The sequence below is a fragment of the Peromyscus leucopus genome, chromosome 7, assembly GCF_004664715.2.
Source record: "Peromyscus leucopus breed LL Stock chromosome 7, UCI_PerLeu_2.1, whole genome shotgun sequence".
NCBI classification, from domain to species: domain Eukaryota; kingdom Metazoa; phylum Chordata; class Mammalia; order Rodentia; family Cricetidae; genus Peromyscus; species Peromyscus leucopus.
The window spans coordinates 27455236-27470192 of record NC_051069.1 but is presented as its reverse complement, the minus strand read 5'-3'; the positions used below and the strand labels follow the sequence as shown (position 1 = coordinate 27470192).

Sequence of the window (14957 nt, the reverse complement as noted above, 5' to 3'; positions counted from 1 at the left end):
AAAAAACCTAATAGGTTGGGGATTTAGCTCAGTGGTAGAGCACTTGCCTAGCAAGCACAAGGCCCTGGGTTCGGTCCTCAGCTCCAGAAAAAAAAAAAAAAAGATGAAAAAAACCTAATAATCCCTGAATTACTGTACCATTAAAATAGGTTAAAAATCTTACCTGTGTGTGAGAGCTTTACCATAATTGAAATATATAGAATATGTCTACAGACCCAGAGGGCTTCCAGGCCAGAGGGGACCTCCCCATTACCTGGTTTCCAGACCAGAAAGGGACCTCCCCATTACCTGGTTTCCAGGCCAGAGGGGACCTCCCCATTACCTGGTTGTCACTCTCCTCCTTGTCCTCCTCGTTGGTCTCCTCCCCTAAAGCCAGGAGGCTGAGAGCATGCTTGCCCTCGTGGGCGGAACCCAAGGCACCCTTTGCACAAGCAGCAGCAGTCTTGAGACCCTGTGGAGGCTCCAACACACAAAGAGCACAAGGGACTTACCAGAAAGGCCTTGACAATGACGCTGGCACGCTCCCTCCATTCCTACCTAGATGGGCCCCCGATCAAGTCCTGCCATGTCCATGAGTCTGGAGTCGAATTCACACTGCCTACTCCCTTCCCAACTCCACCGGGGAGACCAGCACAGGCGGCCTGCAGCCCAGTCCATCCCCATGCCAGAGTGACTCTTCTCACACTAGCTGGTGAACTCTGAAGACACAGCTTGTGTCTCCGTGACAGGCCACAGTTCCCAGGGTGCCACCCAGAAGGTCCCACAGTAACAAAGCACATGCGTAGCAGAGAAAGGACTCACCAGCGTGGGTTCCCCAAGCTGCCCGGAATCTGCCAAGCTCCCCAGGTTCACACTCTGAGGTCCACGAAGAGCAGAGGGTGGGGTGTCCCCAGGGCCTCGTAAGGGAGCCAGGCTCCAAAGAGGGGCCTGGACTGGGGCTAAGGGGGAACCCAGGACCTGGGCAACAGAACACATCTTGTTACAAACCCCAGAAACCACGTGGCTCTCAGGGCGTTGGAGGCAGATATAAAAATAAAGCATCTAAATCCTGCCCGTTCAAATTTAAACCGCCTCCGCTTGGAGGCTGCTAATGAAACAACATCCAGAAATACCATGTGCCAACTGGGTGAGACTCACAGGCCAGTTTCCTGATTCTGATAACTTGTGTGCTAGCTCACACCTGGCAGATACTAAGACTGGGGGCTCTGCTCCCCTTTCAGGAGCCACATAATAAGTGAACAGGATGGGGGCGGGCGGGCAGAGGGGGGCAGAGATAAACCCCAGCTACTAGAAAGAAGTCTCTACAGTCGATGCTTAAAACTGATGAGTCAAAAAAAGGCAGTCTCAACGTGTTCCTGACAAAGACGGAAGGAGACACCAGAAGAAAGTGCAGGCCTCCTTGGAGGGCTGTGCACACAGGAGGCTGCTGTACATGAACATGTGCCTTGTCATTCTCTGACTGGCTTTCCCCAGTTCTCAGGAGAGCCAACCGGAGTCAAACTCCAGGCTGCGTCTGTCCAAATGTGTGAACCCTCAGGCTATTCACAGTCTCTCCCATCCCCAGTTCCTTCATCCATGCTTGGCCCTACAGGGTCTACTAAGAAGCTCAAAGGAGATGATGGACACAGCGGCCTCTGTAAGGGGCCCAGGGCTGTAGCAATATTATGGAATCCATCATCTGGCCTAACAGAAGCAAGAGGCCAGCACAGGGGCTGGAGCGGTGTCTCACTGGTTAAGAGAGTCTGCTGCTCTCCAGAGGGTCTAAGTTCATTCAGTTCCCACAACCTACTTCAGGCCGCTCACACACACCTGCAGGCAACTACAGTTCTAGACGATCTCTGACGCCCTCTACTGGCCTCCACAAGCGCTTGCACTCACACAAACACACACACACACACACACACACACACACACACACACACTCACACTCACACAGTTAAAAATAAAATCTTAAAAAAGAGATGCCCCCCCCCCCCCGCTGGAGAGGTGGCTCAGTGGTCAAGAGCACTGACTGTTCTTCCAGAGGAACCGGGTTCAATTCTCAACATCCACATGGAAGCTCACAACTGTCTGTAACTCCAAGATCTGACACCCTCACACATACGTGTAGGCAAAACACCAGTGCAAATAAAATAAAAATAAATTTTTTAAAAAAAAAAGTGATTAGGGGCTGGAGAGCTGACTCAGTGGTTAAGAGCACTGGCTTCTCTTCCAAATTGACCCAGGTTCAATTCTCAGCACCCGCATGGCAGCTCACAACTGTTCTAATGCCAGTTCCAGGGCACCTGACACCCTCACACAAACATACATGCAGGCCAAACACCAATGCACATGGAATAAAAGTTAAAAAAAAAAAAAAAATCAGCACAGCATACTGGGGACACATCATCACAACACTCCTCAAAAAGAACAGCCAGGCGGCGGTGGCGCACGCCTTTAGTCCCAGCACTCGAGTGCATAGACAGGCAGATCTCTGTGAGTTCGAAGCCATCCTGGTCTACAGAGTGAGTTCCAGGACAGCCAGGGCTACACGGTGAAACCCTGTCTTGAAGAAACAAACACACAAAAAAGCAAAGAGAATATATTCTACTCCACACTAACCCCCAAGGAGTGAAAAAAGAAAGACGGATCCAAAGGTCCGAGTCACCACCCCCTCGGCCAGTCTGGCCCAGGGAAGAGGTCCCTGGGCAAGTCCCAGCAGGACCTAGCTCTGCCTTCAGGACACCTGAACCTTGGCTGAGCAGTGAGGTAAGACACTCCTTACCTCTGCAGACGGCCAATCGCATGACCTGCTGCGGAGCATCTTTGTCAGGGAGAAAAGCGACCAGCACACAAACTCACTGGTCAGCGATGCTCAACGTTAGGCCCTGCTCATTCTCACAAATCACCTGAGGTGGGCTCGACCACTATGCAGAGACCCCACTTGAGTAAACGGAGGTGGGTGTGGCCAAGAATCCTGTCCAAAGGCACAGGCTTAGTGGGGCAGAGAGGAGACTGAGTCCAGGATTATCTCAGGGAGCGTACTCCTAATAGTCTTATGACTATGGTAGGTAGGAGAAGTGCAGGGGGCTGAGCCTGCCCGCCAGACTCCCCCCTCCCCCCCCCCCCCCCCCCCCCCCCCCCGCTCAGCCCTTCCACCAGCCCAAGCATATCAGCAAGCAAAATCCTTCCCACACTGTATTTATAGAAAATTACAGACTCCTAACATGGCTAATTTGCTAACGTGCTGGGGGCTTGAGGGAGAGAGACAGGCGTGCTGAGGCCTTTGTTCTCTTGGGCCTGCCCTGAATCGGTGGTTAGCAGGGGAATTATACACCCCTGGCTCCTAGCTGATCATCTTCTATAGACGGCCATTAACTCTGAGCATGGGGCTGTGCGTGCCATTGTCCTTCAGAGCAGATCAACTTGATGCCATTGGGCTAATTAAAACTTTCAGGATAATCTGTGGCTTATCCGATATTTATAGTACTACACTAGTTATTAGGACTAACGGAGAACCAGTGCATGTCGGCAATTAGGGACCAGAGGGAACAAGTGGGGAGAGCCGCAGCTGGGCCACAGCGAAACACCTGGGGAATTCCGATTGAGCCCCGTGGTCCCATCCAACTTGATTTCTGAATGAAGAACGGGGTGACTCCCGAAAGGGACAAAGTGAAAGCTTGACAAGGTAAGCCCCACGTAGAGTCACAAACAGGGTCCACACAACCTGGCAGAGGTCAGTCACGTGAGTTTCTGGGAGGCAAGGAGCAGAAGCAGCTGGCTGCGTGGCAGCAGCAGGCCGTGGGCCCCATCCTTCCTGAGAGGGCTAGAGTTGAGAACTCCAGTGCTGTGTGCCTCCAAGCAGGGACCGGGCAAAGCTTTGGGGAAGAGGACCAACTCTGAAGGACTCTTCTCGAGAATCAGCTGGTAGGAAAGACTTCCCAAATTCCAGAAAACGCCTGGATTCTGTCTAAGGGCCGGCACCATCCGTGCAGCCCTGCCCACCCTCAGAAGAAATCCCTTCAAAGCGTGTGAACCACCCACGAGCATGGCTACCATGGATGCCCTCAGCTCTAGCCTGCAGGTGACGGAGTAGGACAAACCGGAAATCCAGGGCATCTCGTCAGGTGGCCACTTGGGTAGTTAGGGGATCCTCAGTTACTGGAGGAGGGTTAGCATTAGAAAGCAGACCTGTGGGCTTTGGAGCAATGGCTGGTCTACCTGATCCCTCCCTGCTGAGCCCAGGGGCCCCAGACCTGAGGCCACACTTTCTAAGAAGCCTACCTGGTTGAGAAGCTGCATCTTGCTTGGCTCTGCAGCAAGCCCGGTGTCAGAACTGGGCTGGACCAGCCCCTGCCTGAGGCCACTGCTTAGCTGGCCCTGTGCTTGCTGAGAAAGCTCCTGCCCAGCAGGGGCAGAAATCACTTCCGGAGAGTGCTCCAGCAGCCCCGGCCCCCACGCCAGTAACCCCGGGTCCCTCTCCTGAGCTCTGACGGCCTTGTGTTCACCCTCACTAGACATCCTGGAAGACTCTGTGGTCATGCAGCAGACCATGCCGGCGACGTCTTTGTACGGCATCTCCGGCATGTTCTCAGGCAGCCCCAGGCCCTTCCGCCGCCTGGAGATCTTGTCCATCTGCAGGATGTGCTGGTAGAATCTCTGGTCCTCAGAGTAGTCTTCAATCTCTGACTGCTCCTCAGCCGAGCTCTGTGTGTGGGACAACTGAGGCACCAGGAAAGGGCAGAAATGCACATCTCTAGGCCCTGGGCCTGACTGACCCGTGATAGGAACACAACCCTGGGGACTCTGAAGGTCCCAGGGGAAGTTGTTTACCTCACCCAGGACCTGGGAGCCAAGGGGCGAGGCCATGCTGCTCCCCCCTCCACTACTGCTATCCGAGTCAGCCCCGGGCACACTAGGCTTCCTCTCTTCATTGGGAAACTCTGGAGACTCAGGGAGATGGTGCCTCTCTTTACTGGCAGGACCCCCTGAAGGGGGCCTCAGAACTGGTTCTGATGCCAGGGTATCAAGTGGCATCAGGGAGAAGCCCTGTGGTGAATCTTCAGCCAAGACCTCTGGAACCTTGGGAGCAGCAGGCTCCAGTTCCTTGAAGCTCTCTGTGGTATCCTTGTTGACGAGCCTGGAGACCTGTCCTCTCCACAGTCCCGGGGGCTCTCTCCTCCACCTCCCCCTGCCCAGGTCCCCACCTTCCCCAGGAACTCCCTGCCAGTTCAAGTCCTCTGCTGGGCTACTCTCTAGTAAAAACAGCTTGCTTTTCCTGGCAGGGAGCACGTGGTCAGATGGACCCAGGGACCGGGAGGGCTCCTCCTCAGAGGACGGCAAGGGAACGGGGCTCTGACCTTTGTCCCCTCCAGGGCCAGTGCAGCGCATGGCTCTGCTGTGACTGTGCTGATCCCCCTTCAGCTGCAGGCCTCTGGAGGCTTCGGGAAGCTTAGAATGGACAGGAGTCTGGCTCCTGCCCTCTAACACATCCTGCCCATTCTGGAGCGGCTCGGCGATCGGAGCGCCCCCGGGGCCAGGTTTCTGCTGTCTGGTCCTCAGTTCCAGCTTTTCTATTTCAGGGTCTGAAAATCCCAGGTAGAATTTCTCTGCTGCTTTCTGAGTTGACTCCAGACTCTGTGGGTCTCCTAAGTCTGTCTTGCACTGGACCGGAGGCCTGCCTAAGATTTTCTCCACATCAGCAAAGATCTGGTGGGTCCGAGGAGCTTGGCCTTTGGAGAGTGGCTGCAGCTTGCCAGGAAGGGCACCCATGAGAGGCCACGGGGTGTCACCCTGCATACACAGGCTCCTCCCTTTCTTAAAAGTGGCCTCACTTCTAGCCTGCACCTCTTGGTCTAGGTCCAGATCAGCAAGCCCAGTTGCTGGGAGAGGGGACAGGCCACGGAGAAAGGAGGAAGAAGGCAGAAGTCCCTGTTCGGGCTGTGTTTCCTAGATGGGTATATAAATATGCAGAGAAAATAAGGACTAACTGACCTTCTCGTAGATTCTTGCTAACTCAGCCCAAGACCCATAGCAGAAAACCACCCTCCTTAAGATAAAGCAGAAACAAGACAGAGAGAGAGAGAGAGAGAGAGAGAGAGAGAGAGAGAGAGAGAAGGCGGCCTAAACCCCCTTAGGCTAAACATACGCCCTTTCTAGGTTCTAGCTTCCCCGCATAGAGAGGAAAAAACAACCACCATACTAACAGCCTACAAACCTTGTTCCACGGAGCCCCGGGAACTCGGTTCCTGGGGTGCTACCACAGTGAGAAGGCTATACTATGAGCGACATGGAAGAGGAGCACAGCCCCTGGTCAACCCGAGGACCCCCGTTTGTTTGTAAGCTGGTCTCTACAGAGCAGCCGTCTGAAGGCGGCACCTTACCTAGCGCTAGTCAAAGCCTGGAGGCCACAGCCATGTGATTGATCCCCAAGCTTCCTCTAGCCCTCAGGTTCACGATCGGTTAGTTTTATAAAAAGCCTTATCAAGGACTCCCAGAAACGTCCTTTGAGGCAGAGAGGAAGCCTGGGAAATTGAGTCGAGTGCCCTCTACCACCAGCACAGATTGGCACTGCTTAAAAGACCTCCAGTCTCAGAATGGCGGGGCTACCAGAAAGCCTTAAGATAACCAACCACCCTCTGCAAATACACTAACCAGCCAGCTGGGAGCACACATCTCCAGAGGGCCCAGACCACCTGAGTCTAGGTGGCCCATGAGCCTCAGGCCTGACCACGAGACAAACTCAAGCTTGAGGTGCCTGGCCTGAGAACCCAGGGCTGCCAGCTGTCCCTTCCCGGAACTACAGAGGGGTCCTTTCTACCTAGGAGCTCCTGGGACTCAAACATGCATCCAGAGCCAAGGCTGTCACCCAAGCCCACCTCGAGTCCGGCTGGAGCCTGCCAGATGCCAAAATATCATTTCCGATTATCCTGGCTAATGAAAGGCCTAGCATCCACCTCTGTTTTTCAGCTACGTGATGATATCAGAAAGTTCTAAGATTCTGTTTGGAAAGCACTTGTCTTCACTGTTCTGTAGGAACGGGCTTCTCACCCTGTTTCTCAGAACCATGTAGCAAGCTGGGGGAGGCAAGGGGATGCAGAGCGGCGACAGAACCTGAACATGATAAAGGACCAAACGGCTTAACAAGTGTTCAAGGCCAGGGCTGACACTTTAGGAAAGAAGACAACAGCCTGGGGATGTGCCTCACTGCTAGAACACCTGCCTAGCATGTAGCCCCAGGAATCCTCAAGGGGCGGGGGTGACATGTGGGTCTCAGAAGGACAAAACAACTGGACCACTGAGAGTTGTCTTCACAATGCTCCCAAAGTGGTCCCCGCAGTGCTCCTCACGGGGCTGAACCGAGTAGCTTCCTCAGGCTGCCAGCCCCACGCCTGCATGAGGAGGACAAAGTCTGTCCGGAAGCACGGGGCCTCACTTTGGGAAGGCTCGCTCTCAGCTCCTCCTGAGGCCTGAAGTAAGGGTGATCACCTCCACCTCCTCCATGCAGACATGCTGAGTGAGAAATAAACGATGGCCACAGCCCTCTGAACTCAGCACAAAAGGTGCTGGAGACCACAGTGAGGACGATGCAGTTTAACGGCTGCCGCCCTCCACCAGCCAAGGACGCTGGCCACAAAGACCACTGACAACGTCAATAAAGCCAATGGCGTGTATGTATCAATTATAGGCTGACCTCAAACTCGTGATCCTCCAGCCTCAGCCTTCCCAGTACTAGGACTGCAGCCATGGACCACCAAGGCCAACTTTTCATTTCAAACTTCAAGGCACTGGTGTTCTGACAGCTTGAAGACAACAGTGAGCCCACACCAGGGCAGCCTGATGCCAACTTACCGACCGCTCTATCTCCCTTGTGGCACACTCAGAGCGGCCAACAGCACTACTTCTTCAACAAATGCAAAGCACGGCCCTTGCCCTGATGAGCTCACACTGTCGCTAGCCCTGTCGTGGAGCATGGGCTCCCCAAGGAGAGAGAAGAAATTACTTAGAGAAGTAACGACTGCTAGAAGCTGAAAGGAAAAGTCCACCAGGTAAAACTGGACAATATCCTGTCGAGAACTCACTATTGCTTTAACTCCCGGGAGGGCCCCCAGACCCCTTGGACTGCAGCCCTGTGTAGGAGCTGGCCTCGGGCTGACTCACCAGAGGACTTTTGGAGGTCTCTTTGTCTTTCTTGTTTTTCTTTTCCTTTTTCTTTTTCTTGTCTTTCTTCTTTACGGCCCCGGGAGCCAACCACTTCTCTCGCTCCTGGATCACCAACTTCCGATAGTGCTCATCACATGGATGGTCCCAAATGGACTGCCCGGTGTCAAAGTTGAAATAGTAAAGGTCACCTGTGATGTTCTGGCTAGGAGCGAGCAGAGTTCAGAAGTCAGTCCCTTCTAAGGTCTGGCAAAAACATAATTCTTTAAAAAAGGATATTGAAATATATAAAAGAACTTATAGCAATAGATCATCATTTCTTACAGTGTGCTCAACATCAAGTTGACACTGAAAGATAAACAAATAAGGAATTGAAAAATAAACCTAGGCAATTACCCAGAATACAACATGGGAGATAAGTTGGTATTTTTAAATATGAGAAATAAGTTAGACATGGGAGATAAAATATGGACATTCAATGCTGCAATACCAACTAACTTTCTTCTTTTTTCCTTTCTTTCTTCAATTTATTTTATTGTTTAATACAAGCAACAAACTTCTGAAAGATTACTTAAGGAAGAGATACCTAAAAATAAACTGATAGATTTTTTTTTAATTTATTTATTTTTTGTTTTTTTGAGGCAGGGTTTCTCTGTGTAGTTTTAGTGCCTGTCCTGGATTTCGCTCTATAGCGCAGGCTGGCCTCGAACTCACAGAGATCCGCCTGGCTCTGCCTCCCGAGGGCTAGGATTAAAGGCATGCCACTGCCACCCGGCTGATTTTATTTTTTAAATGAGGCTGGAGAGACAGGTCAGCAAGAGCACTGGCTGCTCTTCCAGAGGACCAGGTTTGATTCCCATATCCTATTCTGACCTCTATGTGAATGAATGAATAAATAAATAAACAAACAAACAAACTACCAAAACTCATTCACAAAGAATTGACCAGGGCTGGGGATATAGCTCAGTTGGTAGAATGTTGCCTAGAATGCAGGAAACCTGGGGTTCAAACTCCTACACCACATAATCATCAACATAATGTAAAGTCTTTAAACTGAGGCTGGAGAGGTGGCTCAGTGGTTAAAAGCACTTGCCACCCTTGCAGAAAACCAGGAGGGCTCAATTCCCAGCACCCACATGGCAGCTCACAACTGCTTGTAACTCCAGTTCCAGCCTCCTGACACCCTCTTCTGACCTTCTCAGGCACCTGCATTCATGCGGTACATACAGACAAGCAGGAACACACATACGCATGTAAATAATTTTTAAATCATGTTTCTATACACAGTATTCGACACACAGAATTTGAATCAGTTCTTTCTTCTCTGAGACAGTAGAGGTAGTCCACCCCTCTAGTTTCAGCACTCAGGATGTGGAACTTGGAGGACCTAAAGTTCAAGGTTATCATCTCTTTCAGTTTCTTTGTAAACTAGGCCAGCCTAGTTTAGAAGTCAGTCCTGGACCACCTGGGGAGACTGTCTCAAAGGACAAAGCAAAGAACTGGCCTGAATGCTCTACATCTCATGGGGGCCAGGATGAGAAAGGGCCTCATTATAGAGTCCCAGGCAGACTGGAACTACCATGTAAACCAGCCTTGGGCTGGCCTTGAACTTAGAGCAGCAATCCCCCTGCCCTTGCTTTTATCCACACACAGCCTTCTCTTTTTAGAACTGGATTTGAAGTGAAAACATCCCACAAAGAAAATTCTAGGCCCAGATGACTGCAGTGGTAAATTCTATCAAATATTTAAAGCCGAAATAGCAGCAACCCTACACAAACTTGTTCATAAACCTGAAGAGGGAGAAATTCTCATTCTATGAGGACAACAGTAACATGGTACAAAACAAGAGAAAGACATTAGGAGAAAATGATGCTATGGACCAGTTTCCCCCATGGACACGATGCAATAACACTTAATGCAATTTTAGAAGATCAAATCCTATAAAATATAAAAAGGATCGTACATCATGACCAAATGGAGTCACCCCAGGAATAAGAAATTTGGTTTAACATTTGAAAACTGGGGCCAGAGAAATGGCTCAGCTGGTGAAGGCGCTAATGGCCAAGCGGAGGACCTGAGCTCCCTTCCAGGATCCCACATGGTGGAGGGAAAGGACCAGATCCCACAAGCTGTCCTCTGACATCCACACTTACAAGTGCTGTGGTACGCCCACACTGCCACACACACATAGATAGATGGATGGATGGATGGATGGATGGATGGATGGATGGATGATGGATGATGGATGGATGCAATTAAAAATTGATAAAAAAAAAATGTTTGAGAATCAATCAATAAATTTGACTATAAGAAAAGACTAAAAGGAAAAACACCTAATCTTATCAACAGATGTAGAAAAGCACTGGGTACAACCCATCCATCTTTTCTTCAGAGCCCCAGCGACAGCACAAGGTCTCCTGACAAAGGCCATGTCAGGAGACCCACAGCCAGCAGCTACCTAATGACGAGGACACAAGCTTTCACCCTAAGATCAGGGACAAAGCAAAGACGTCCTCCATCATCGCCCCTACTTACGATGCTGAAGGCTCCGGTCACTACGGTACAAAATAGAAAGAAAAGGCAACCGGATTAGAAAGGAGGAGGCAAAAATACCTTTATTCCTAGGAGACACAATCGCTTCTGTAGAAAATCCTATGGAATCTTAAAAAAATTAATAAATAAAGCTACTAGGCCTGACATAATTGATTTTAGCAAGGTTGTACAGTGCAAGATCAATATACAGAAACCAATTTTACTTCTCTATAAAAGCAACAAACAATTGGAAACTAAAAATACAGCACTTACAGAAGCATCAAATATGAACTACTTAGGGATAAATTTGATAAAGAGAGGCAACACATGTACACAAAAGCTATTAAACATTTCTTAGCGCTATTAAAGGCAACCTAAAAAAACAGAAACAGACCGTGTTCATGGGCTGGAAGATTCAATACCATTTAAGATGCCTATTCTCCCCAAATTGATTTATGTGCGGTCCCAATCCAAACAGTAAAGTGACAAACTAATGTTTAAATTCACATGGAAATGCAAAGAACTTAGAATGAGACTTTGAAAATGGGAACAAGGGGCTGGAGAGGCAGCATTAAGAGTACGGGTGCTCTTTCAGAGGACCCAGGTTCAATTCCCAGCATCTACATGGTGACTCCCATCCACCTGTAACTCTGGTTACAAGGGACCAACTCCCTCTTCTGGCTTCTTAGGAACCAAGTATGCATGTGATACACAGACAGACATGCATGCAAAATGCCCACAAACATTAAAATAATTGATAATAATACTAAAAAGAAGATGGGAACAAGGTTGGAATACCTACCCTGAAAGATTTCAAGACTTATTATAAAGCCATGTGCTCAGGAGAGAAGAAAACAAAGCATATAAGCACATCAATGGCAGACAGCAGGAAATACAGAAACCGATTATTTTTCAATGTCTATGGGTGTTTTGTCTGCATATACGTCGGTGTACCCCATTTGTGACTGGTGCCCTTGGAGACCAGAGGGAACATGTAACTAGAGTTCAAGACTGCTGTGAGTCACCATTCGGGTGCTGAGAATTAAACCTGTGTCCTCTGAAAAAGCAGCCAGTATTCTTAACCACCTCAACATCTCTCTAGCCCCAGAAACAGACCCTCTTATGCATGGTTAGCCTCAAAAACTACCATCTGAAAAATGATCTTCAGTATAAGAGTCAAATAATTTTTTTTTAGAATGTGGTACACCTGAAGTGAGGACATAGTTCAGTTATAGAGTGCTTTGGTAGCATCACAAGGTTCTGTGTTCCACACTCATTAACACACACACACACACACACACACACATACACACACACACACACAATGTGTTATGTCTAATATGGGAAAGTATACAACTGATAAAGATAAAAAGGTGAGTGGTGTGTGATTAGATAGTAAACATCAACTTGCCGCATTCTAGAATCACCCAGAAATAGTCTCAATTGAGGAATTCCCTATATCTGGTTGGGCTATGGGCATGTCTGTGGGGGACTGTCTTGTTAACTGACCCAGCCCATTGTGGGGAGCTTCATTCCCCAGTTTGGGGCTTTGCGTAGAATATAAGAGTAGAGAGGAGCAGAGCGTGGTAAGGCGTGCTTTTAATCCCAGCACTCCAGAGACAGAGGCTGAGTTCAAGGCCAGTCTGGTGTACACAGCGAGTTCTAGACCAGCCAGGGTTACACGGCACACGTGGAGACCCTATCTCAAACAAACGAACGCAGAGAAGACGGCTGGTCAGCAGGCCACCCAGGTACATCCGCTTCTCTCTGTGCCCGACCACGGATATGTGTGACAGCAGTCTCCAGCTCCTGCCCCTGAACTTTTCAACATGATGGACTGTGAACTAAAGTGAACCCGCCCTCCCCTAAGTTGCTTTTGGTTAAGGTATTTTATCACAGCAACAGAAATTTAACTATTACAGGCAGGTAAACCAAGCGTGATGGCACATGCCTATAATCCCAGCACTCAGGAGGCCGAGGGAGGAAGATCTCAAGCTCACAGCCAGCCGAGGCTACATAGTAAAACCTTGTCTTAAAAAAAAACACCAGGTATAGTGGTGCACACCTATAATCCCTGCACATGCAAGAGGATCTCATCCTCGGCTACAACAGAAGGTGAAGGCCAACCTGAGACCCGTGAGAGCTTATCTCAGAAGAAAAAATAACAACAAAAAAAAGAGAGAGAGAGAGACATGATGGTGCATACCTGCAATGCAAGCACTCGGAGGACTGGAGCAGAAGGATCACAAGTTTAAGGCCATGCTAGACTACATAACAAGACTGCCTCAAAAGAAAAAAAAAATGAGATAGATCTACATATTACGCTGACTAGAACAACAGTGCACAGAATGTAATAGTTATGATTAAAACAATAAAACCACAAATGGAGTGTGTGTGTGCTAAAAGTTCTAGAAGAAATTTCACAATTGACAGTAATTAGGCTTGGGAAAGAGAATGGGGCAAAAGATGACATGAACAAATAATTTCCAATGACATTCTCGCTGTAGGACAAGAGTGTCAGGCACACTAGCAGGCACACGAGGGCAGCTGGCCCAAGGCCTTGCACACAGCTGCCCTAACCCAGACAGTTCCCCACCCTCCGTCAGAAAAGGCACTGGGACAACAAAGCTTCCAAACACAAGCTTGAGTTCTCAGCACTGGGAACGCTGTCTCGGGCGCTAACAGATTTCCTAGAAGAAAGATGTGAACCTGGAGGTGGTCCAAGGAGAGGCAGCTAAAAGATCAACAGAACAAGGAGCCTGTCGAGCGAGCGAGCAAAGGGAGCTGAGAAGAGTCTGTGCCTCCGGCTGAGGAGAGGAAGGTGGGTAAGCGCAGCCATTTGCAAGTCCAGTCAACCCGTTACACTGCTTGGGTAAGAATGAGCCGATTACCGAGCCCACCATATGCACCTTCCTTCCCAGCTGAGAGGGGACACCTGGGATGCCTCAGACCTCGTTTAAAAAAAAGTGGACACACTGCCCTGGGTGACATGTAAACCAAGAGTGGCAGCTTTGGGGGGCAGCTTGGATGGGGCTCTGCACCCAGGGTGAGAGAGAAGTGAAGACAGAGAGCGCAGAGCAGATGCGCAGCACTGAACAGCGTTGCCGCTGTGAGTGGAGATGACGCCGTCCTCAGGAGGAGGGAGCTGGCGGCGCCGGCCCTGGCCTTTCAGCTTCCCCTCCTGGGGGCGGTTTTCTCACTGTAAACCTCTGCTTCTCAGAGATACCCTGAAAGAGTTCTTTCACAATCCAGAGAGCTTTAAGGGAATTTACAATGAATCAATGAACAGGAAGCCAAGCAGGAAGAGTAGACACCTAGACCTGGCGCCGTGGTTTAAAAGAAAACGGCCCCCACAGGCTCACGGGAAGTGGTGCTATTAGGAGGTGTGGCCTCCCAGGAGTAGGTGTGCTGCTGTTGGAGGAGGTGTGTCACGGGGGCAGGATTTGAGGTCTCAGATGCTCAAGCCACATCCAGTGTGGCATTCTCTTCCTACATCTACATCTGCGGATCCAGATGTAGAACTCTCAGCTCCTTCTCCAGCCCGTGTCTGCCTGCATGCCACCATGCTTCCCACCATGACAATAATGGACTAAACTTCTGAAGCTGTAAGCCATCTCCAATTAAATGTTTTCTTTTATAAGAGTTGTCCTGGTCATGGTGTCTCTTCACAGCAATAGAAACCCTAACTAAGACACCTGGCAACCTGAGTGCAATCCCTGAAACCCATGTAAAGGTGGAAGGCAAGTACCAACTCTACCAAGTTGTACACACACACACACATATACACATACATAGTTTACACAGTAATAATTTAAAGAAAAAAGAATATGCTACACAAATTCTAAGATGGCTAAGGGAGACAGAAATCTTTTGCCAAACCTATGTGACCTTGCTACAGAACCCTTTGGTCTCAGCATCCACTTTAGACATATTGAGGAGATAAGCCATCACTTTTTCTGGGTAAGTACATTCTCATACATGGATTCATGCACATGTACATACATGTATACACATATACATGCATGTGGTAGACAGAAGACAAACGCAGGCATTGCTGCTTAAGAACCATCCACCTTGGGTTTTTTTTTTTTAATTTAATATATGTCTGCATGAGGGTGTCAGATCCTCTGGAAGTGGAGTTACAGACAGCTGTGAGCTGCCATGTGGGTGCTGGGAATTGAACCCGGGTCCTCTGGAAGAGCAGTCAGTGCTCTTAACCTCTGAGCCACCTCTCCAGCCCCCCACCTTGTTTTTGAGACAGAGTCTCTCACGGGCCCGGAGCTCAC

The 14957-nt window shown here is 49.6% G+C and overlaps 1 protein-coding gene across 5 annotated transcripts in view; it reads right to left on the bottom strand.

The window, feature by feature from the left end:
- Positions 1-14957, bottom strand: part of Cep164 (centrosomal protein 164) — a 67287-nt gene that overhangs the window by 37251 nt on the left and 15079 nt on the right. For 3 of the 5 annotated variants that reach the window (XM_037207538.1, XM_028866440.2, XM_037207539.1), the window contains exons 4-7: positions 8140-8344; positions 4264-5928; positions 802-957; positions 323-460 (exon numbers count right to left, since the gene is read on the bottom strand). In XM_037207538.1, the coding sequence (XP_037063433.1) occupies positions 323-460; positions 802-957; positions 4264-5928; positions 8140-8344 (2164 nt within the window). The remainder of the gene's footprint in view (positions 1-322; positions 461-801; positions 958-4263; positions 5929-8139; positions 8345-14957) is intronic. The other 2 variants (XM_028866441.2, XM_028866444.2) reach the window with 2 other exon arrangements.